At 51.8% G+C, this 23,727-nt stretch overlaps 7 protein-coding genes across 7 annotated transcripts, besides 3 other annotated features; 4 read left to right on the forward strand and 3 right to left on the reverse strand.

The window, feature by feature from the left end:
• The first annotated feature begins 1,466 nt into the window (after nt 1-1,466).
• Nucleotides 1,467-1,506: a microsatellite.
• Nucleotides 1,507-1,646: 140 nt separating this feature from the next.
• Nucleotides 1,647-1,670: a microsatellite.
• A 468-nt stretch (nt 1,671-2,138) lies between these two features.
• On the reverse strand, nt 2,139-3,257 carry NFIA_053730 (RNP domain protein; the record flags this gene model as incomplete). The annotated part of the gene is made up of 1 exon (XM_001257923.1): nt 2,139-3,257. The coding sequence occupies one exon, from the start codon at nt 3,255-3,257 to the stop codon at nt 2,139-2,141; it is 1,119 nt and encodes a 372-aa protein (XP_001257924.1).
• A 1,718-nt stretch (nt 3,258-4,975) lies between these two features.
• Nucleotides 4,976-6,959, forward strand: NFIA_053740 (NADP(+)-dependent, decarboxylating phosphogluconate dehydrogenase; the record flags this gene model as incomplete). Its single annotated transcript, XM_001257924.1, has 5 exons — nt 4,976-4,992; nt 5,269-5,456; nt 5,518-5,969; nt 6,034-6,462; nt 6,519-6,959. The coding sequence occupies 5 exons, from the start codon at nt 4,976-4,978 to the stop codon at nt 6,957-6,959; spliced, it is 1,527 nt and encodes a 508-aa protein (XP_001257925.1).
• Nucleotides 6,960-7,813: 854 nt separating this feature from the next.
• On the forward strand, nt 7,814-8,757 carry NFIA_053750 (anticodon-binding domain-containing protein; the record flags this gene model as incomplete). Its single annotated transcript, XM_001257925.1, has 3 exons — nt 7,814-7,947; nt 8,034-8,529; nt 8,596-8,757. 3 exons carry the CDS (start codon nt 7,814-7,816, stop codon nt 8,755-8,757), a joined length of 792 nt encoding a protein of 263 aa, XP_001257926.1.
• Nucleotides 8,758-9,235: 478 nt separating this feature from the next.
• Nucleotides 9,236-11,408, reverse strand: NFIA_053760 (glycoside hydrolase family 15 protein; the record flags this gene model as incomplete). The annotated part of the gene is made up of 3 exons (XM_001257926.1): nt 9,236-9,463; nt 9,523-9,587; nt 9,647-11,408. 3 exons carry the CDS (start codon nt 11,406-11,408, stop codon nt 9,236-9,238), a joined length of 2,055 nt encoding a protein of 684 aa, XP_001257927.1.
• Nucleotides 11,409-13,703: 2,295 nt separating this feature from the next.
• On the forward strand, nt 13,704-15,625 carry NFIA_053770 (putative nucleotide-sugar transporter; the record flags this gene model as incomplete). The annotated part of the gene is made up of 2 exons (XM_001257927.1): nt 13,704-14,165; nt 14,258-15,625. 2 exons carry the CDS (start codon nt 13,704-13,706, stop codon nt 15,623-15,625), a joined length of 1,830 nt encoding a protein of 609 aa, XP_001257928.1.
• A 593-nt stretch (nt 15,626-16,218) lies between these two features.
• Nucleotides 16,219-18,208, reverse strand: NFIA_053780 (DNA-(apurinic or apyrimidinic site) lyase APN1; the record flags this gene model as incomplete). The annotated part of the gene is made up of 4 exons (XM_001257928.1): nt 16,219-17,173; nt 17,232-17,366; nt 17,422-17,541; nt 17,733-18,208. 4 exons carry the CDS (start codon nt 18,206-18,208, stop codon nt 16,219-16,221), a joined length of 1,686 nt encoding a protein of 561 aa, XP_001257929.1.
• A 604-nt stretch (nt 18,209-18,812) lies between these two features.
• Nucleotides 18,813-22,676, forward strand: NFIA_053790 (putative checkpoint protein kinase (SldA); the record flags this gene model as incomplete). The annotated part of the gene is made up of 3 exons (XM_001257929.1): nt 18,813-19,808; nt 19,921-20,374; nt 20,449-22,676. The coding sequence occupies 3 exons, from the start codon at nt 18,813-18,815 to the stop codon at nt 22,674-22,676; spliced, it is 3,678 nt and encodes a 1,225-aa protein (XP_001257930.1).
• A 560-nt stretch (nt 22,677-23,236) lies between these two features.
• Nucleotides 23,237-23,262: a microsatellite.
• The last annotated feature ends 465 nt before the right edge of the window (nt 23,263-23,727 follow it).

Here is a 23,727-nt window from a genome sequence, read left to right on the forward strand (position 1 = left end):
GGTGCAGGCTGCAGATCAGGTTACATGTAGGATGTAGGATAAACGGTTTGCACTTTGGAGACATAGAGGAAGCGTCGAAAAGGCCTATAGATATCGAATACAGGCCACAAGACAGCCGTAGGGATGAGAAGAAAACAAATTACGTCACGGATTTCTCAATGCAATGTCTTCCCCGGATGTCTGGCCTAGATTGACCGAGCGTATTTATGAATACAGGTAGATCGATAAGCTCAGGGTCACATCACTATTGGTGAGATGCGCGAGCTCGGCATGATCCAGGTGTTCCGTCAACTGGATTCATGCCGATGCGAGCATAATATCGGAAAACACAATAGCCGACTGTCCGATTGTATTGTGTTTCCCATCGATGCAGTGTTGTGATCCAGGGATTTGTCCAGTCAGGTGCGCGTGTTCATTGATAGAATGGGCCAGAGGATCACAATGAGATCATCACTCGCGATCTGGATAGACCCGATAATTCCGATAACCATTAGCCAAGACATGTGAACAATTCAGAATGAGTCTGCAATTCAACCTGAATCGGACCGTTGTCGATAAATTTGGTCATCTTACAGAAGTGCATCGGATTGAATGATCGAGCCGAACCGATAAGAGTAAGGTAGATAGTGACGTAGAGGATGTTTCCTAAAAGGAAAAAGCCTGTACGCCAAAGTCTTCTCCATGTTTTGAAGTAGTACGAAGCATATAATATCGCATCCCCTTTTCTTCTGTAAGACATCAGATCATTTTGCAGCTCAAGACCTTCTTCAGCTTTCAAACACGTCATGAAAGCAGATGGATTCCTAGACTGAGCCTGCAGTTAGCGCAGTATATCTGCCAACATTGTGTGGATTCAAGCCAAGCATGATGCCTTCAAAATGGACATTATACTCGTATCTTCCTATGAGCGAGAAGACCTTTCAACAGCATCAATCTTCCTTGATAGAAAAACCAAACCCTGGTCCAGAATATGAGTTACGTGCCTCTGCCAATTGTCAATCCTGTAAGGCTGTGGCCCTCAATAAATGCGGAGGCTGGGCCCAAAAGTACTTGGTACCTGGTCAGCCTAACAACTAGCCCGACAGCTTAAGTACCCTCAACCCAATCAGGATCGGCTTGTCCAACGAATAGCACCCGACTGTCTATACATCTCTTCCCGTGTGGAGGAACACGATGCTGTTTGTTCAACAGCCCAGCCACCGACAGTCAATACTTCACAAGAAATCAACATGGCTGGGCCTGCCACGTCCCTTAAAACTACCCGGCCATGTGCATGGTCCCTCGAAGAATTTTCCATCCCTCCTTTCTTTCTCGTATCTTCTTCTTCTTCATCCCTTACGGAGGATTTCCGTTTCTGAAGGTCTCGTTGACCTTCATCTGCATATCTACATTCCATCTTAGATCTATATATATATATTATATACCCACTCCTCCAGGGAGTAAACGAACGACATGGTCAAAAAAAACATCACCATCGCGATTATCATCATCATCATCTTCATCATCCTCGCGCTAGCCGGCTTCGGCATCTACGCCATGCAAAACCACGTCTCCTTCTTCAAGAAACGGGCTGTTGATGAGGAGACTGTTGAAGAGGGGGGGTGACCTCTCTTTTCCACTTTATCACTGTTTACCGATTATGTCGACACGATCACGATCACGATCACGATCTTCCTTCTATGCTGTGCATGACTTTATGCATTACGATTTGAATTACACTATACTACGCCACGTCTGTTATGAATCACGCTGTTTCGCTCGATGTCGATGAGAGGATGGGAGCGAGCATCAGGCCTGTCACAGGCCTTCCGCTCGACGCTCTCTATTTCGGAAGTGATGAGGCTGTGGCGAAGCGAGAAACGAACAAACAACATATTTATATATTGATCTATGTCGCTCATAGACATTTGCATCCATCCCCCGTGGATATGGCTTATGCTTGGGTTCTGGGGTGTGAAAATGTCCAAGTTATGGGCAATGGCGCTTGGAGTTGGGTATATCATGCAACCGATTGATTGAAAATACTTGCGACGGTATTCTTTTGTACTATACTACATGCGATCAGTACATACACACAAAATGACAGGTCTTACGAATCATTAATAGATAGTATTGATATACGCAACGGAAAATGCTGATCAACCTATAATCTTGAGTCCGCCCCTCGTCTTGCCCAGCTTCTTGACGCCGTCGTGCTTGACCTTCCCCCCGGCTCGTCCTCCGCCTTGACCGCCAGCGTTCTTCTTCCCGCCCTTGGTGTTAGTCGTCGGACGGATCTCCGTGGTGGCCCGTCGCAGCAGAATCGGATGTGAGCCAATGTACTTGCCCTGCATCTCCCTAGCAGCCGCGAAGTAGTCATCACCGTTGCTGAAACTGACAAATCCATAACCCTTGCTCTTCTGCGTGCGCTTGTCCCGAATGACTCGCGCTTTCTGAACGGATGAATACCTCGAAAACGCTTTCAGCAACGAGTCGTCGGTCACCTCGCCCGCGAGATTCCCCACGAAGAGTCGGAAATGCGCCGGATCCCATTCTAGCAGAGTCGGATCGGTCCACGTCTGGCCACCGCCGGATCGCACAACGGTCTTGGCATTTTGCTCTGGGTGGCCTGGCACAGGTGTGGGGGTGCTCGTCGCTGTCGCACTGGTCGGTGTGTTGGTCCCCACGGTAGCACCTGGCATGCCCGTAGCTCCGTCGCGACGACCTGCTACCTTGCCTCCTCCCGGAACTTCCTCCTTGTTGGCATAAGCGCTCTGCCACTGCGCAATTTGAGCTTCTGTCTCGGGATCTAGACCAGAGTCATTGCGACCGTAATTCTTCCCCGTCCCTGTAGCGGTGAACGGATTCTGAATGTGAGGCACAGACTGGCCATAGGTGGTGTCACTGTACTGTGAGGAACCGTAATAAGTCGGTCCACCCTGGTAGGTTTGCGGTGTCTGAGAGTAGTAACTACCGTAATTTGCCGCGGCCGGCGCCGAGTAACCCGCTGCAGTAGCTGGCGGCGTCGAGACGGCCGGGCTGCTGGTACGGTAAGGCTGACTGGAAGCTACGGCACGAGGCTGGAACGCTGTGAAGGCATTATAGCCTGCCCGAGAGCCAGTTCCGCCATATCCGCTGCTGGCGGCTGGAGCCGTATATGAGGGCGCCGCCGAATATGCAGGTTGGTAAGATGCGGCGGCTGTACTTGCGGACGCTGGTGGCCGCGCGGGGAGCGAAGATGACGTTTGTTCGAGACCTGGAGGTGGCGGAAAGGACATGATGAACGGAGCGTTCGAAACAAGAGATACGGTATGGATGGTTTGATTGCGCCGCGTGCAGGAGTAGCAGCAGACACGTACCTTCAGGGCCTGACTGACGAGCAGTCACACGTCAGACGTCACGCCTGAAAAAGGTCCCGAATCCTGAATCTATAGTGATTTGAGGCAAGTGAATGATGCACAACCGCAGTCTGGATTCTCGACTTGTATCCTTCAAATCGCCGTTCAACTGCGTAGAAAGTAATGGAAGATTGGTGGTAGAATCGAAAGGCAAGAGGCAGTCAACACTTTTGAGCCGAGCGGAAAAAAGAGTTAAAGCGTCTTAACAGCCGTACGATCGAGGAGATATTGTCGCGGAAGGCGTCGACAGAAGTGGAGGAATCTTGTCCAGAGGCGATGATTGAATCGCAAGTGAGGTCAATCCAGCTTACTGTCCATGTTGCGCCAAGAGAAAGAAAACACCGCTGGTTCCTCTGGCCTGCCGTAGGGTCTCCGGATTGCGGCAATTCATTGTTCCTGAGCAGCGCTCAGCCACTGACTCTATGACTAAGCCGCCCAAGGGATTTACCGCAGAATGATGCAACCCCCACCCTAAGCTGCTTTGGGTAATGCAATAGCCGACAACGGCGTCATGGGGGACGAGACCTTCTGCATCAGTAATCCATCAAATGCTGTATTGTTCTTGAAATCCCGGTGAGTAGAAAAAATCATCTTCTAGGCGGTAATTGGCATCTAAACTCCGTTGGTGTAGCAAATCCTAGCTACTGACAGCTTATCAGATGGGTTCAGTAGTCATGCAGCTGCTAGAGTGCTAGACCGAATGCGACAAAAGCCCGGAGGAGGATGGTCTAAGGTACTAAATACAGAGTACAGACGAGTATAAGAGCCAACGTTCCCTCGGAGATAGCAAAAAAGTAGCCATGCTTTAGCAATCATGGCTAATAATACCTTAATCTTGATAGACGGAGTAATTATTATTCATGTCGTGATCGGAAGTATATGGGCTCTTTTGCTTCACCGAGCATACCTGACTTGGCGGCACTAGCACCACTACCAGTTAGTCCAGCACATTTTTTGGCTGTCTGCCCCTCCATGTACAGCTCCTGTGCCCCGCCATCAACTACCGTCATCTCCGAAGTTCCTTGCTCTGTTCCTACAATGAGGGGCATTCTTTCACTGTTAAGGGACCTTGTGAAAGTGTGTATGGAGTATGCAGTAGCATATCTGGTGTTCTTGAGAAAGGAGGATTGCAATTGTACCGTGTGCAGTTGTCGACAATCCCACCATCCGTGGGATTGATTTATGATCAACTAATACTAAAGTAATCATCCGTAGTCCCCATGGGTGCTTCCAGCGTTACTCTATCTAACGTAGACTGCAACTCACCGGACGACTCTGCTCCTCTGTTCCTTCTGGTGCCCCGCCCGTTGTCCACTTCTTGTCCTGTGCAAGTGTCCCACCATGACGGAAGGTTGCTCCGTCAGCATCCAAGGTCCGTAATTAACTACACCTAATCCCTAGTGATAAAATAATAATAATAATCCGGCTCTGACATCTTCTTCTCTCTTCCCTTCTTCTCCTTTTCTTCTTCTCCGTTATCCATTCTATACCCTCATCTTCTCATCATCTTCTATTGGAGCTGTTTCTGTAGATTCCTCATCTACGGTCTATCTCCTTGAACTTCATCCCACATATACCCCTCTCTTCAGTCTTACATCATGTCTGACAAAGCTGTGTAAGTACTCTCGAGTTTATCCGCTTCCATCCACTGCATCATTACTCTATCCCCATGGTCTGCAATCCGCTACACTACTTTTGCGGCGTTGATAGCAACGCCGCAAAGCTATACCTTGCGCTGGACAAGCTGGTTCTTGAGCTATAAGGAGCTCAAAATTGAACTTGCTGATTTTTCAGCCTCCCTATCGTTAAACCATGCATTTGCAGCTCCCCAATAAATCATTTCCCAGTTCTATCTCAACTGTTTACATGAGAATCTACCAACTGACTTAAGCGCCCGTTTGGCCGGCATCAATGTCGGCGCACCGGCGCGTCCTTTACCTAGTGCTGATTTCGGTCTCATCGGTCTGGCCGTTATGGGCCAGAACCTGATCCTCAACGTTGCTGATCACGGTTTCACTGTCTGCGCTTACAACCGTACGACCTCCAAGGTCGACCGCTTCCTTGAAAATGAGGCCAAGGGTGAGGCTCTCACTACTAAGTTTGCAATTGAGGGAGCGCCAAATTAACATATTCAAACCAGGCAAGTCCATTGTCGGTGCTCACTCCGTCGAGGAATTCTGCGCCAAGCTGAAGCGCCCCCGCCGTATCATGCTGCTGGTTATGGCTGGCAAGCCTGTCGACGACTTCATTGAGTCTCTCCTCCCCCACCTTGAGGAGGGTGACATCATCATCGATGGTGGTAACTCCCACTTCCCCGACAGCAACCGCCGCACCAAGTACCTGAAGGAGAAGGGCATCCGCTTCGTCGGCAGCGGTGTTTCCGGTGGTGAGGAGGGTGCCCGCTACGGTCCCTCTCTGATGCCCGGTGGTAACGAGGAGGCCTGGCCCCACATCAAGGACATCTTCCAGAGCATTGCCGCCAAGAGCGACGGCGAGGCTTGCTGTGACTGGGTTGGTGACGAGGGCGCTGGTCACTTCGTCAAGATGGTTCACAACGGTATCGAGTACGGTGACATGCAGCTGATTTGCGAGGTAAGCCAACGTTTTTTTTCCCCCTCAGATACTCTGCAGGAACAGGCCACTAACATGACGACAGGCTTATGACATCATGAAGCGTGGTCTGGGCATGCCCGTCAACGAGATCGCCGATGTCTTCGCCAAGTGGAACAAGGGTGTTCTGGACTCGTTCCTGATTGAGATCACTCGTGACGTTCTCTACTTCAACGACAACGATGGCACTCCCCTCGTCGAGAAGATCCTTGACAAGGCCGGCCAGAAGGGTACCGGCAAGTGGACCGCCATCAACGCTCTCGACCTTGGCATGCCCGTTACCCTGATCGGTGAGGCCGTCTTCGCCCGTTGCCTGAGCGCCATCAAGGACGAGCGTATCCGTGCCAGCAGCCTCCTCGATGGCCCTACCCCCCAGTTCACCGGTGACAAGCAGGCTTTCATCGATGACCTCGAGCAGGCTCTGTATGCCTCCAAGATCATCTCCTACGCTCAGGGCTTCATGCTCATCCAGGAGGTAAGACACTGCTCATCTCACTAGGCTACATGCAACGACTGACAATAATTGTTTAGGCTGCTCGCGAGTACGGCTGGAAGCTGAACAAGCCTTCCATTGCCCTCATGTGGCGTGGTGGCTGCATTATCCGTTCCGTCTTCCTCAAGGACATCACCAACGCTTACCGCAACAACCCCGACCTGGAGAACCTCCTGTTCGACAACTTCTTCAAGGCCGCCATCCAGAAGGCTCAGCAGGGCTGGAGAAACGTTGTCAGCAAGGGCGCCCTCTGGGGTATCCCCACTCCCGCCTTCAGCACTGCTCTGAGCTTCTACGACGGATACCGCACCCGGGACCTCCCTGCCAACCTGCTGCAGGCTCAGCGTGACTACTTCGGCGCTCACACCTTCCGCATCAAGCCCGAGTGCGCCAACGAGAACTACCCCGAGGGCAAGGATATCCACGTCAACTGGACCGGTCGTGGTGGTGACGTGTCCGCCTCCACCTACGTTGTTTAAATTCTGACGGAGACACGACGCACTGCGCTGGACGTAAGACCTCGTTGCCCTGAGAGGAAAGTGTGACTCGAAAATGCGGTATGGCCTGTATGGATCGGGGGCACATAGATGATGATGGTAAAAAATGACTTATATCAATGTACTTAGATGCATGTTTCTTTAATGGTCCTCACGGAAATGGATGAATGTTTTCCTGTTCTAGTACAAGGGTCTAGTAGGAGTCATAGTGAGCCGAAAGACCCTCAAATGATGTAGAAATGCTTTGACATCATATTGGCTACTATAGAGAGAAGAAGTGTTGTGTACATGATTTGCTCATCATTGATGCCGCTAGACTCGATTGGGCGGTGATGAGCTGCCGGCAGTGCAACGTTGTTCCATCTCCAAAACACCGTGACCTCTCCGTCGACGACATCCTCCGTCTTCCCTCTTCTGAGCCAGCAGCCACAGCCAATCATCCTGTCTGCTTGGCAGTGACTTTTTTTCCAATATTGTTGATTTTCTTCATTCTTGTATTGGTTGCATCGATTCGTTCTTGTCGTTGTTATTCCTTTCTGCCGTCGCTCCTTTGTCAACCTATTTCCACTTCCCGCAACGTCCCACTTTGTTGGACCTGGTCGACTTCATCACTTGCGGCGAAGGACTGATTGCGGCGGAGATCCTGAATTTAAGGGACGACATCCATTGAGTGAAAATTGGGAGCAACTTCCTACGATCGGCTTCCCGTTTTGTACCACTGCGGCTCGGTCGGCGCATATCGTCGATACAGCAGCTACCTTGGCTCCAGTTTCCGGAAGACCTAGGGGTATCTGGTTGCCTCCTTTCGACTTGCTTCTGTCGAGGGCGGCATTCATATGGCAGAGAACAAGCGCCACGGTGTCGGAGTGAAAGCACCAGCGCAAGGTCCCTCGGGTGCAGCTACGAGTGCGGGAATGGCAGCTGCCATGGTGCCGTTGGAAGTGGCATTGAGCGGCGCGATTGGCGCACGGTGAGTACTATTTTCCTTTGAATGCTCTGGCGCAACTGGAGCCTACAAGCCCCCTATGTTCTATAGCTGAGTGTTCCCCGTGATAGCATTCGCATTAGTACTGCACCCCCCACATCTTCTACGATCGAGGGCACTCTATTCACCGCCTGTCCCATCACAAATCTCGTTGCTATCAATACAGCCGACGGCAAACAGACACAAGCGGGCGATTACCGCATTATCCCGGTATCGCGGATCCAGTCATTCCAGCTCCTGTCTCTTGCTCCAAATGCCAACTCCACTGAAGGGCCCTCCTTCTCCGATGCCGTACCTCCGGTGCATGCGCTTGACATCCGAGCCTTGAGGGCTCGAGAGGCCAGTGCTATTGCTAAATTGCAGGAGAGCGAAGCGCGGCGTGGAAAGGGTGTCACGAAGGAGGCACAGGAGATCTTCGATGCGTTTAGCCGCACAATGCCGGCACGGTGGGACGGACCCAACATTGTCGTGGCGGACGCCGTCACTATTGCGCCTCCTTACCATGTAGACGATTGTCGATCAATCGTGGCCGGTGATACGGCTGCTCTGACTAGAGTGCGCAAAGTGGTATGTACTTTCAACTCTCATTTCTGATCCGGCATGAAGCGAAAGCTAACCGTTCTGGGGCTACAGCTTGAAATGGAGCGCAAGAAGATTGAGCTTCGCAATGCCAGTACGACGATCGGCACGGCAGGGGCCTTTTCACGCTCTGCATCGGTCAAGGATACTCGGAACTCGGCTAGTGCAAGTCCTTCACCGGGGCCTGGTGCTGCTGGGCAGAGGAAAGGGGGTTGACGTGGATCTGAATTTCAGAGTTTCACTCCCTAGGCTTAATCAAGGCGAAGGTATGTGGGGTGAAACCACCTGTCGCGCCAAAATAGAGCAAGCATATTGCGGGAGAATAGGGCCTGGACGACATAATGCATTTAACCAGACAGATAGAAGGCGGGGATGTGGAAAACGAAATAAGCAACGGACAACAATATACAGTGAAGAATTCGCTGAATGCTGAGCTGTCTCAGTTCCTATGAAGGCAGGGTGGTCGGGGAGGGAATAGGATGCAAGTGTCCCTGGCTGGTAGACCTGCCCAAACAAAGTGACCTTACGAACGAACAATTCAATTGCTCCTAGAGTAAAGAGAAGAGAACAATCCTATTTTGCTTCTAGCCTGTGAAAACTAAAGAACCTAAAATCAACCTGCGGAACGTCTAAGAATGAATAACCTCCAAACCATACGAAACCAACACCACCCCCCGGCAACCACAAATTAAAACTAAGCAGAATTCTGCTCATCCTGATCCCGACCCAACTTCTCCAGATTGAGCGCCGCACTGATACAGGCCAGATGGCTAAACGCCTGCGGGGTATTCCCCATCTGCTCGCCGGAGATGGCGACCTCCTCGGAGAACATGCCCAGGTGGTTCGAGTAGGAGAGGATATTGTCGAAGTGGGCGAGGGCGAGTTTCCAGAGGTTCGGGATGGGCACGTTGTATTTTGCGGCCTGTTTTGGTTCCTCTTCTTAGTAGCTGATGAGGGGAGTGATAAGACAGGAAAACCTACGCGGGCCATGGCTTCGACGAGCCAGAATGTGACCATGATGAAGGCGCCTTCGCGGCCGCCGACGCCTGTTGTGTTTGGTTAGTGATGGGGTAAGAATGAGATGGGAGGAGGGATGGGAAGGTACCGTCGCGAGCTTTCTCGTGGTCGTAGCGAAAGACCATCTTTGCGCTGGAGAGGCCCTGCTCATTGGGATTCTGGAGGATTTTCTCGAGGGTGCTGATGAAGCGGGGGTCGTTGGGCGGGCAGAAGAAGACGAGCGGGGCGATCATGACGGCGGCGTCGAGGACGTCGCGGCTCTCGTAGCTCTGGGTGAAGTGGCCGCGGTCAAAGTTGTAGCCGCGCTCCATGATCTCGTCGTAAAGCTCGTCGCGGATCTGGATCCATTTGAGGCGGTCCGGACAGGGGAGGCTGGAGCGCTTCTCGCAGAGGCGCACGCCGCGGTCCAGCGCCACCCAGAGCATGATCTTGGAGTAGAGGAAGTTCTGGATCTGGCCGCGGGACTCCCAGATGGACATGTCCTTTTCGTGACGCACCTCGATCACGTAGTTGACCATGCGCCGGATCGCGAGCCACTGGTCGTAGGTGATTGGGTTGCCGTGCTTGTCATACAGGTAGATGCTGTCCAGCAGCTCGCCGTAGATGTCCAGCTGCGTGTGGAAGACGGCCGCGTTGCCGATGCGCACGGGCTTGCTGCACTTGTACCCTTCCAGATGGGTCAGCTCCACCTCGGGGATCTCGTACTCGCCGCGGATGGTGAACATGAGCGGCAGGAAGGGCCGCTTCGAGCCCGGCCCGGCCTCGTGCTGCGCGTGCGGGAAGATCCGGTCGAAGATGAAGTTCACGTACGCCTCCGCCTCCTCGCTGTAGCCCATCTTGAGGAAGACGTAGAGGGTGAAGGCCGTGTCCCGGACCCAGGAGTACCGGTAGTCCCAGTTGCGGCCGCCGCCCACGTTCTCCGGCAAGGAAAAGGTGGGCGCCGCCACGATGGCCCCCGTGGGCTTGTACGTCAATAACTTCAGAATGAGCAGGCTCCTCTCCACGGTTTCCCGGTAGTGACCGCGGAAGGTGCATTGGCGGGTCCACCCGGTCCAGTAGTCGAACGTCTCCTCCTCCATTTTGTCGAGGTAGGCTTCCATCATGGCGTCGCTGGGCAGGATCTTCTCGGGGCTGTGGATGATAAAGGTCATGCTCTGGCCCTGTGACAGTTTGATCCAAGCGACCAGGCCGCGGCCCTGCATGCCTGGCTTGTCCTCGATGCTGAACTTCACCTGGGGAAATCCCACCTTCTCGACCTGCTTGGAATGGGCGAAGATCTCCAGTTGGAGTTTCTCCGTGTCACTCTCAAAGTGGACAGTCTGGAGTTGATGCTTGCTCAGATCGTCGTTGAGCTTGCACCGGGTGGCGTGGGTGTCCCGGGCGTAGTTGAACGCGGGGAAGAGCTCCACTTGCAAGTCCATACTTCCCCGGCTGCAGTCCAGCTTCCTGACCACGCCGGAGTGCCGCAACCCGGACTTGAACCGGTTGACCCCTGGCTCGTTGCAGGGACAATACCCGGACAAGATCCTGGTTGACTGGGCGCTCTTCTTGGGGGCCACGGGGAAGTAGTCCAGCATAGTCACCACGCCATCCTCGTTGGTCCATCGGGTCTCAAGCATATTGGAGTACGGCAGGTACCGCTGCTTATTGAGGATATTGGGGGCAGACGCAGGCGGGCAAGCGCTGAAGTAGCCCCCTTTCTGGGTGTCTAGCAAGCGGCAGAAGATGCTCGGAGAGTCAAAGACAGGCCAGCACATGTAATCAAGGCTGCCCTGTTTGCTCACAAGGGCACAGGTGTGCATGTCCCCGATGAGCCCATAGTCTTCTATGGCATTGTAGCTAGTGGCCATGACGATGATCAGGGAGACGGGTGTCCTCAGAGATCCAGGGACGTAGTTGATGATAATGGCAATTCTCTTGACTATTTAATTCAGCTATTGCGTGTCTGCAATGACTGGAGCTGCTAGACAGCACAGAGGATGGAAGAAGCTGATGAGGGGCCCGGATAGGGCCAACCCGTCTCGTAATATCCATCTAAGGATTATTTCATCCCTTGTTCTTCTGGACATAGTAACGACATGATGATGATGACGGCGGTCATGATCGTGATTAGCTTCTGCTTTCTGCTATTGGGACTGTACTATGAAGGAGAGAGCCTGGCCATGGGAAGCTCCAGCGCCAGATATGATGGAATTGAACCATCACGGTGGAAGACTCGAATGCACCGAATCATAGGCACATCCGAAGCTCATTGAGTTTCATCCAGTATGTGATAGATCATACATCCCCGGTTGGAGGTTGTTTATTTGGGCTGGAAGAGTCCAGCCTTGGAGATGAATATCGGGGTTTCAAAGGAGCATTGGAGTACACCTTCGACTTGCCAAGAATAATGACTTACCCTTGCTCCCGTGACTTCTCACCGTCTCTTCTTCTTCCATTTCTATATGCAAGTCCCTCTTAGTTAATCTTGGTAATTTCAAGTTAATTTCATTATCAATCAGGATGCAATGTCATCAAGGTTGTCAAAGACCTGTATAATCCCTGCATTTAGTCCAGACTGTGATATCATGGCCTTCATCATCATTGCACAAGTTGTAGGGCTTGGGTTTATGGGAGTATGGAGTATCGGCCTCGGACATGGCATCCACCAATTGTGGCTGAGAAGAAGTCCATCAATCCACCAGGATCAATATTAATATTGACCGCATTCTTATTATTAATCAGTTGAGACATTCTTCATGGTTAGGTAAATAGGCAATTGATCAGATCCTAGATATCCATGGGCTGGTCTGGAAGACTGGATTGTCTTTCAGCCTTTCGGATCCATTCTTCCTATGCATCGAGGAAGGATACTAAGGATCATAAGGATCATGAAGAATGATAAGGATACTTAACCCCGGATCGTCCGGAAAGGACCAACAGTACGGAGTAAATGATGACCCTACAGGATTTTCATCCACAAGGCACAACTTCCGTGCATTATCAGAGATTTCGGGGGCTCTTACAGGGAGGTTAAAAGGAATCTAGGGTCAGGCGGACCCAACTACTAGACTCTTCCTAGGCAAGACTAACAGGGGGGCTAAAGCAGCCAAGAGTCAGTTCTTATCAGCGAGGTATCACAGGCAGAGGAGAGTCATTATTCCATGACTGTCTTTACTCCAGTCAGTATCCGAATATACCTGTTTTGTCGCAGATCTCTTGTCTTTTGTCATAGATCATGGATGTCATCATGGTTATTGATAACTATGGACTGTGGAGGATGTCCGGCCCAAGGTACCTTTTTTATGGGATCATCAGCCAAAAGTTACCTGACCCCTCACTCCTCCCTAAACTTTGGATCTGGGGGCTGCTGTCTGTTGATCAACTCACACAACTTGTTGATATTGCAGAGTGGAATTAACAATCGGTGCAGAAGTATGGAGTAAACTAGACTAGAATAATAATTGGGCAGATAACTATGGAGCAAAAGCAGAATCAAAAGTAGATAAACTAGTCAAAGGTCAGTTAGTTAGGCATGATCCTGATTGATGACTGTAAACTAGATCTATCTATCTATCTCCTCTAGGTACCTTAGCATCTCACTCTTCCTCCTCTTTTGATCCTAATTAAACTTCATTATTTCCCCCATCCCAACCCATCGCGCCCTTGCATCAAGTCGGGGCGGTGTCTTCCCTTTTTCTTTCTCTGCATCTACGACAAGAAGTTTGCCTACCTGCAATATCTCTCATTTTTACCCCTTTCGTCCTGGTTTGCATTTATTCCTTTCCTTTTTGTTTTCTTTTTTCCTTGCTCCCATCTTGCTCCTCCTGTGAGCAATCTTTTTGTCAGTATTATCATTCATTCTGCCATCCGGAAAACTGTCGATATCCCTGCAACTCCCACGAGACCTGTCAGATCAATCGATCTTCGACTCTGCATTCCTTTGTGCCCTTATCAATTCCCTCGAGCTCTCCAGCTGTGATCTCATTCAATCCGACTGTCATCCACTGGGGCAAAATCCTCGCGTTTATTTATTTATCAATCGCTGATGGATTCCACTGCGCCCTAGCAGATCCGTCTTTTCCTCCCTCGCTGTGTCTCTCTTTTCCCTTTTCCCTTGTTTATTCTCCTGTCTCCCGTTTTACCTCTACATATAACCTTACAAAATGGGGCTATCGCCGGCTGGAAGCCACCATCGACGTCGAAGCTCCGTCCTCACAGGCGCAGGTCCCTCATCGCTGGCCGCCCCGACCGAACAGAGGGAGGATCATTCCAGAGCCATTGGCGAGGTGGTCAACTACAAGCGCGACGAACAGAAACCCTTGACGGCCGATGACGCAGACGTCTCCGACCTGTCTTCAATCGCAGAAAGTGTGGAGATGGATTATGTGAGCTCTGACGATGAGCTCCACGATGATGAAGAAACGGGTCTCACAGCGAAACAACGACGTCAGAGACGCCGACGGAGGAAACAACGGAGGCAATTGGATGCTCGCATAGCTGATGTCAAGTCCTCCCGATATGATATCCTCTCAATGGGTTTAGCAGATCGGAACGTCGTCAAGAGACTGCTCGTCAATGCGTGTCTCATCCTCTTGTGGTACTTCTTTTCCTTGTCGATCTCCGTTGTAAGTAATCCATCATCCCGGACCCCTGTCTTTTGCGGGGAGAAGCCGACTCTAGACTTTGCATACTGACTCTTTTCCCTCTGGTCAACTAGTACAACAAATGGATGTTCTCAGAAGACCGTGTTGTGTTTCCTTTTCCTCTCTTTACGACTAGCTTGCATATGCTGGTGCAGTTCAGTCTCGCGTCCTTCATTCTTTGGTTGATCCCAGCGCTGCGCCCGCGACACCCTTCATCCACCTCGTCCGGTTCACCGTTCAGAAGCAGTCATGATGCCTCCGAATCGACTCCCATACTCACCAAACTCTTCTACCTCACCCGGCTCGTTCCCTGCGGCGCAGCGACGTCCCTCGACATCGGGCTGGGCAACATGTCCCTCAAGTTTATTTCCCTCACCTTCCTCACCATGTGCAAATCCTCCGCTCTCGCCTTCGTCCTTCTCTTCGCTTTCATTTTCCGACTGGAGACGCCCTCCGTCAAGTTGATTTTTGTCATAGCCACCATGACCGTCGGCGTGGTCATGATGGTCGCCGGAGAAACAGCCTTCAATGCTGTGGGCTTCGCTCTAGTCATCGCCTCCGCCTTCTTTTCGGGTTTCCGCTGGGGACTGACTCAGATTCTACTCCTGAGGCATCCGGCTACATCCAACCCCTTCTCCACCCTCTTCTTCCTCACTCCCGTCATGTTTGTCTCGCTGATTATCATCGCTCTGACTGTTGAAGGCCCTGCCAAGATCGCCGACGGCTTTGCCGCTCTGTCAGAGACTCATGGCGGCGTCTTTGCCGTCTTCCTGCTAATCTTCCCCGGTGTGCTGGCCTTTTGCATGATCTCAGCCGAGTTCGCTCTGCTGAAACGCTCCTCCGTTGTCACACTAAGTATCTGTGGCATCTTCAAGGAAGTCATTACGATCAGTGCAGCAGGCGTCGTGTTCCATGACCAATTGACCGCGGTCAATATTGCGGGCTTGCTTATTACCATTGCCAGTATTGGTTGCTACAACTACATGAAGATTTCCAAGATGCGTTCCGAGGCACGACGAGGCACCTGGGAGCGCAGCCCGAACCTGGACTCGGAAAGTGACGACTCCGGTCGTGCTCGTTCCCGTTCGCGTGGAACGTATCACAGAATTAGCGATCCGGAAACCAGCATAGTCACTCCGGTGTCGCAAGTGCCTACAGGTGACAATCCCGCTCCTGTCGATGGCTTGATTGGCGATCGGCGCTCGTTCCAAGTGAGGGCCAGCGGGGCCAGTAGCAACATTCATGGACTCACAATTTCCACGGGAAATCTGAGCGATAGCGAGAGTCGTCCGTTCTCCCCACGTCTGGCCGGTCCGTCTCCGCTCAAGTCCGCACCGCCGGTAGTCCTGACCGCCGACTCCCAATTTCCGCCCCGGGTGGGACGAGGCCCCAGCGCTGGAGGGAACTTGCAGCCGTCCACCGACCGGGCAGTGTCAGGATAAAGACCTTGACCAGGAGCGACTTGGATTGTACGACGCTTCTATCGAAGCCACTGGTTTGGTTTCAAGTCCGTGTTCTCGGCTTCTGCCTGTGTCCAAGGTGTATCCTGCAAATCTTCCCATCCTGTCAGTCTGGAACTAGCGGGACAGGAGAAGGGCGGTGGTCAGATGGTCATCCTGGGTATCGTCATTGATATACACGGTGGACATCACTAGATTTCTGTCATCGAACTCGTGGGGAGGTATAGATGATCGAGCTGCGAATAGCTCGTGCACATATTTGCAATTGTCGTCCTATGTTGAGGGGATGCTTCTGTTTTCGTTTTCGAGTGATACCAATGATTACTTTGACAATGCTGTCTATATATCCTCCGAGTTGGCCTATTGGTCTTGATTCCTTAGTTAGTTTGAGATCTCGCATGACAATACCCATGGTCGCAACGTGATATTGTTTGATACCTCGCTCTATCAGAGTCCAAGTAATGGCAGCATAATTTCCAACCATCAATTTTCTTAAATAGCATCATGCGTAATCCCATTCGCTCGGATTCGGTGATAGTACGTAGTACATAAGAGCCACGGGCAAACCGCGGTAATCAATGGCTCTGACATCCTTCATCCTCACTCTCTAGTTCATTCTCGCTTTCGCTCTCAGCCCGCTTTTTAGCCCCCTTCCTCTTCTTCCCCGAGGTCTGCACCATCTCCATCAACGTCTTCTGGCCCTTGCCGCCCCCCGCAGCTTTATTCTTCTTCTTCTCTTCAGCCGCCAGCTTCCGCTCATACTGCTCCTGGTGTTTCGCGCGGACTTCGCGGCCCTCCTCGGCGAGCTGGGTCTCGAGGGTCTTGAACTCAGGGCTTTCGGGGTCCATCCCGATGAGGGACTCGAGGAGGGCTATTTCGCGAGCCCAGACGGACGGGTCCGGGACGAGAGCTTTCGCGCCGGCGGGTTTGGACTTGCTCCGCTTGGGGGTCTTTTTCTTGCGGTTTTGTTCGGCCTCAGGTTCCGAGTCAGCGTCGACGTCACCCTCAGCGTCACTTGGTTCGTCCTTGACGTTGGAAGGGGTTGGGTTGGCGGGGCGGTCGATGGGCGTCTCGAGGATCATGGGGAGGCCTTCGAGGCGCGGGTCGTTCATGATGTTGTGGAAGGCGCGAAGACCCAAGAAGCCTGTGCCGATGTTGGCGTGGAGGTCGCGTTTGCTGCCGCGTGGGGCTTTGGAGTCGTTGAGGTGCAGGGCGCGGAGGTACTGCAGGCCGATTTGGTCTTCGAATTCCTTCATGAAGGACTGGTAGCCTGCTGGCGAGGAGAGGTCGTATCCTGCTGCGAAGCTGTGGCAGGTGTCTATGCAGATGCCGATCCGGGGGTGGTGCTCGCGTGGGATCAGGGCCAGGAGATCCCGGAACTCGGGGAGGTAGCCGCCGATTGTGGTGCCGTGGCCGCACATCGTCTCGAGGACGGGGACGACGGTTGAGGTGGCTTCGAGGGCGTTGGTCAGGGCCTTGGCGAGCCTTGAGAGGGCGTCTGGGAGGCTGCTTTGGTTGGCGCTTCCGGGACTATAGGATGGTTAGTGAACGGCCGGGTTGGTTTCGGTGGTGGTGATCTGAGCCTAACTGGAAGTTGTAGAGGGTGATTCCAAGCGCTTCGCAGCGTCGGAGATCGTCTAGGAATGAATCGTATGCCTGCTTGGCCTTGACCTTGTCCTCTTGTGCTAGGTTTACGAGATATGAGCCGTGTGGGAGTATGTGCCTGTGCCTGGTCAGTATTGTCAGGTCAATAAAGTACCATGGCCCTGTGTACTTACTTTGCGCCGTCATACTTGTGTTCCAGACACATCTGACGGAACTGATCTCGATGATCATCTTGCAGGGGAGGGTTCTCCCATTTCCTCTGCGACTTCAGGAAGAGGGCAAATGAATTACCACTAGAGGGCACATCAGCCAGAATTCACACTCAATCGGCCAGAATCCTCTTATAGTACCCAATGTGCATGCTGTTATGCACGGCATTAAAAACTCCTAACGTCATGGATATGATTAGCTCTGCCAGGCAATGCGTGCTGAGTGACAGAGGAGGAATCAACCTTTTGCGGCACTGACATGGGCCCCCACGCACATGCGTACACCTTGTGTTCTAGCTCTCAGAGGGAGCATCTCGATCTCCTTTCCCCGCTTGGTCTTCCTCTTTCTCGAGATCTTTCCCGTCACTGTAGTGGTCTCGTCTGCGTTGTCTGGCTTTGCCTGACTTCCTTTTTCCACCTTCGTATCAACGGTTATCTCAATCTCCTCCTCGATTTCTTCCTTTACCGAAACTCTAGGCTGTGATTTCCTCTTTTTTGGAGACACTACCGGCTTCTTTTGCCTCAAATCGACAGCAGATGGACCGTCGATGATTTCCAATTGGCCCGGGGCTGGCGAGGCTTTTAATGCCTCGGTCAACTTGAAGCGCTTGGATCGCCTCAGCGGAGAGCCCTGCTCTTGCAGCTCGTCAATGTCTCTCTTTTTGTTCTTCGTTGGGTCGCTTCTTCTCGGGCTTTGAGGGGAGGATTCGGAGACGGCGTTGGACGTCACATTGCGGGATCGTGGTGGCATCGAGTCTGCTTAACCATATAATATGTTACAGAAACGAAGAAGGCGCAACAGTTGTCTCAAGGCGAGAATCCCCTAGTTGAAGGTGTCGAGTTCAGTTGGCTCGGGTTTGATGCTTCAATGTTCGCGGAGGCGGAGAATCCTAGTTAGACGCGCGTGCTACTGCGACGTGACATCCAAGTGTCACTGCGCACTCAATTTATTAACATTTCTTAATTATTTTACAGGCTATCAAATGTCTCCAAAAGCACGAACATCATACGTCCTTCATTATTTCATCTGAGACTTCGTCTAGTAAATCTGCAGCTTCCCACAGGCGAGGCCGGCCTTCGAATATTACCAAGTAGAGGATAGCGTACACGTGATCAGTAGCCAGGGCAACCGAAAGGGGCTGTTTATCGATAAACGGAAACTTGCGGTGTTCTCGACCTCTACTTTTTATCTCGACCTTGTTCAACAATCCATCAATTGACAACTTCTCGACTTCCTCAATCCTCAATCTGACGTACCCGAACTGCGATTGACATACCGTGCCCTCGACGAATAATTCCACGACTCACACCAGACCAATCCCTTTGGACCGCACGCTTGTTTATCTGTCGCCGCCATGGCGGCCTCCGAGGATCTCATCAATTTTGATATCATCGAGAATCAGAAGGAGAACATTCAATCATTGCCAGGGGGACGCTCAGCCAAGGAGCTTGCTCGCATCTTCTCACCCAGAGACCCTAGTGACAAACTCGCGGCTCCATCACCAAACGAAACCAGGACCTTGAATGATGCTATTCGACAGGAGTATGAGGCAGAACTGCAGGCTATTGACGACTCAGATGACCCGCTTGATATATATGACCGCTACGTGAAATGGACACTGAACGCGTACCCCTCTACACAAGCCACCGCCGAGTCCGGTCTTCTTCCTCTACTTGAACGCGCCGTCAGGGCATTCCTCTCCTCGGCCCACTACAAGAATGATCCCCGTTATCTCCGGCTATGGCTTCACTACATTAGGCTCTTTTCAGACTCTCCACGCGAGACTTTTGCGTTTCTGGCGCGTCACCATATCGGTGAAGGGCTAGCGCTTTTTTATGAAGAGTTCGCCGCTTGGCTTGAAGGCGCTGGACGCTGGACGCAAGCTGAGGAAGTGTATAGACTGGGGGTTGACCGTGAAGCTCGACCAACTGAACGATTGATCCGAAAATACAGTGAGTTCCAGAAGCGCTACGAGCAGCGCACACAGGACAATGGACCATCATCACCCGCTTTGCCCGCGGTGCGACCAGCACTGGCTGCCAAGGTCGATCCGTTTTCTCTGTCTGCAGCAGCTCCGGCTGCCGATCCGCAAGCTCAACGACCCGCTCCTGCCGCTGCGGCTGCCCCGCGGACGAAGTCTGGGAAGCCCAAGATGGCTATTTTTTCGGACGCTGACTCGGCAGCAAGCCAGCCCGCTGTATCAGGACAGACCAAGGGATGGGATAGCATTGGGTCGATGCACGAGAGACGTAAGGAGAACAGTGTGGAGGCGAAGCCGTGGGCCGGGGAGACCTTGAAGGCGGGAAAGAAGGCTGCTCCGAAGGAGAAGATGCCGATCTTCAGGGATGAGGTGAGTCCATGTTCACTGTTCTGTCACCCTTTCTTGAAATTCCATATATTTACGATCACAGGACTAATTGGTGGCATGTACCGACTCTCGGTTTACGTTTTCATGTATTCAGTCAAATCCAAATCTATCTGTCGCAGAAACGATCCAAGCAAAACAACTTCCAGATCATCATGTAAGGGAAGCGGTAAATCCTCGAACCGGACGACGAGAGCGCGTTTTCGTCAATCTTGAGGCAGTATATCCTGATTATAGGGATCCAACCAAAGAGATCAGCTTTGAAGAACTCCGTGCCATGCACCGTGGATGGATGGACAAAGACTGGCGCTCGCACAAGGCGCCTTTTAGGGAGATATCCGGCAATATCGCTGGTTCAGAGCCACCGGTGGGGAATGTGATTGAGCAAAGTCCGGACCAGGGGTTGTCAGAGCAGTTTAGTCAAAAATTGAAAGTGAAAGATGCAGGCTCACAAGGGACGCAGCGGGCGATTGAAGATGGATTGAATGAGAGCAAAGCTGGCAAAGCACGGAAAATAAAACTACGCGAAGTCAAAGGCGAGACACAAACAAGTAAGCAACATCTTCTGACTGCATTCTCACTTCCCAATTTTGAATTCCTCACTAACCGTCGACAAACTGTCCAGTCAAAATGAAGTTCGACTCTCCGACAGGAGGCAAGATTCGGCGCAAGAGCACGGCTGAGCCGACAATGACAATCCATACTCGCGCTGCTACCGACGAGATCTACAGCATCTTCAACCAGCCACTCAAAGCAGAGACAGAGAATGTAGCAGATAGTAGTGACTTTGAGGATGACGACTACACGAGTGCTGATGAGAGCACATGCACTGGTCGCATCTCCGTCACCTCCAGTGACTTTTGTGACGATGAGATCACCACCTTCCACAGATCTGATGACGAAGCTGAGGAGGACTTTGAAGACCAGACGCACGCCGAGAGTGTTGTTGACGGTGAATGGTCTCAGTTCTCCACTAAAGAGGATCCAACGCATTCACTGGGAGTGGATCCCATCTCACCCCATGGGAACACATTGGACGCTGAAGAGACAAGCAGGAGAGAAAGGTTTGTGCCTGAGATGCCAGAGGACTATAATCCACCTTTTGGTCCATATCGAGATCCTGCAGTAGTCGCGCAAAATCGTCTTCCTTTTATGACACCGATCGTGGAGCAAACTGAGCACTCTCTCCCTTCGATGACAGCAGCTCGAAACACACTGTACAACACCAAAACACCATCCAAACCGCAGATGGGAAACTTCTTTACCACTCCGCAGATTGGTGCAACACCGCAGCAAACTGAGAATCTCACTGTGTTCTCTGAGGATGTCGCGATGAGTCCAACGGTGAAGAAAGCTCGGTCCGGTCTTAAGATACTGTCGCCCTTGAAGGAACAACAACAGCATCGAGTTATTATCAATGATTCCCAGTGTAATCCCACAGACAAGAGCATTCGCAACAGCATTCTTCAGGCCGTGGATCCGCCGCTTGCATCCTACCCTGGGTACCATGGTCACCCTGAAGTGGAAAGCCACTATGCGCCTGCGATCCAGAAGTTTGTCAAAACGCATGTCAAGCGTCCTCGAAGCGGTGACGAAGCGTCCTTCGATGTGCCAATTCTCGAACTACCCGGAGCACAGAGATGTTACATCATCAGGCGAGAACTTGGAGCCGGAGCCTATGCGCCAGTGTACCTTGCGGAAAGTGTCGATAGCCTCGAGAACTGCCCGTCCTCCGATTCGGAAACCGAACCCGCAGACGATGCCAGTCGAGATTCCCAATCTACGAACGGAAGAAAAGCGATAACCCGCAGTAACTCCCGTTATGGCTTCGAGGCGATCAAACTGGAAGTTGGCCCTCCGAACGCATGGGAATTCTACATGATTCGGATCGCTCACGAACGCATAAGCCAATTACCAGAGCTATCCCGTGCGACTGACAGTATCATCCGCGCCCACGAGCTTCACGTGTACAAAAGGGAAAGCATTCTAGTGGAAGATTACCGCGGGCAGGGAACACTCTTGGATCTGGTTAATCATATGCGCAACGAGTCAATCAAGGCCAATGGCACCGGAGAAGGTGGTCTGGACGAGGCTCTGGCCATGTTCTTCACCGTGGAACTATTCCGGACCGTTGAGGCCCTTCATTCGTGCGGCGTCTTGCACGGCGATATCAAAGCCGACAACTGTCTAATTCGCTTCGACGATAAGCCCACTGCACCCTCTTTGGTCGACTTGGAAGAAGAGATCACCGACCCGCGCGAGATCCACTACTCCCCCCGTGGTCTGTGCGGCTGGCGCAACAAGGGCCTGTCGCTCATCGATTTCGGCCGCGGTATTGACATGCGAGCGTTCCAGCCTTCTGTCCAGTTTATTGCCGACTGGGAGACCGGCGAACACGAATGCAACGAGATCCGCGAGATGCGGCCCTGGACGCACCAGATCGATCTGTACGGCATCGCGGGAACCGTGCACGTCATGCTCTTCGGCAAATACATCGAGTCGATTCCGGTCCGGAAAAGTGAAGGCGGCTCGGCGTCCGTGCGGACGTACCGCATCCGCGAGTCGCTGAAACGGTACTGGGACCGCGAGATCTGGACCGACGTTTTCGACCTGTCACTCAACCCGTGCACCGAGCGCTGGGCGCGCATGGAACTCGACGCCGCGGGCCCGGATCAGGATCTCCTCGGCGCTGAGAACCAGCCGATCCTCCCTGTCACTCATTCCATGCGCTATGTGCGGCAGAAGATGGAAGCTTGGCTGCTCGCGAACGCAGAGAAGAAAGGCCTTGGTCTGCAGATTCGGAAGCTGGAGGCTGTTTTTGCTGAGAAGAAGAAGAAACTGGAACGGAGCTAAGCTGCCTTGTTGTTTTCCTTGATTGATCGATACCTCCTATCCCTCCTGTTGTCATGATGGTTATGATCCCGCATCTTATACCCTGTTGCCTTTCTTTGCCTTTGTTTCTCCTCTCCGGCAGCGTTGGCGTTGGATTTCAGATTTCGGTTAATCCGTTAATTCCTGATCATACTTTACTTTTATCATACCTATTTCTCGCAAATGGATTGTTCATAGTGACGCCTACGTTACTCAAATCTTCCGAGTAGAGAGTAAACCGATGGCTTGACTAAATTTTGCAGACATTGGCACTCGTGTCGGAGTCTGATATCTGAATCTAATGCAAGCAATAAGCCTAGGCTACGATTGAGCACTGCCAGTCAAATGAAAAGTATCGAATTCATACTCTGATGAAAGATCGAAGAAAGAGAAGATGAAAAGAGCACGAAATAAAAATGCATAGATGCATATGCATAAATAGCCGGGCAGCAACGAAGCCACGAAGCTAAGTAAACCAATTGAATGAATCGAACGAGATCAAATGCTTTGAAACGCTGCAGCGGCAGAACAGGAACGAACACGCTTGCTTGCTTGCTGTGCTTGCTTGAATTGAATCGTGTCATCTATGAGGTGTGGTGGGTCGTTTTAGTCAATAAGTCCATTGCGGGTCGTCCGTATCATTTCATCAAGCATGTCTGAGTCTGAGATGAGAGGGTAGATATGTGAAGAAGAAAGGTCGGGTCATTTGGCCCATAGAATTGAAGATTGGTGGCATGATCGAGACGAATGTCTTTGCGTGTTTTATAATGTAAAATCGATGGAAACAGAGAGCAGTGAAGAAAGGAAAGTTAAAGATAGTGGAGGGTCTATTTCCCGGTTGTTCTTTTTTCTCGTGAGATTTTGTGGTTTTCTTGATCGAGTTCAAAGAGTGTCGAAGAGTTGGTAGAGAGTAGGAAATGAAATTTGTGCAATGAATGTCGTGCTTGACGTAAAGGAGATGCCATCAGAGTTGTCGGTCTATCAGTAGCATAGTAGCATGTCGTGTGCTACCTACGCTCAATCTGATCCAAAG

The sequence above is a fragment of the Aspergillus fischeri genome, genomic scaffold (genome assembly GCF_000149645.3).
Source record: "Aspergillus fischeri NRRL 181 1099437636266 genomic scaffold, whole genome shotgun sequence".
NCBI lineage: Eukaryota > Fungi > Ascomycota > Eurotiomycetes > Eurotiales > Aspergillaceae > Aspergillus > Aspergillus fischeri.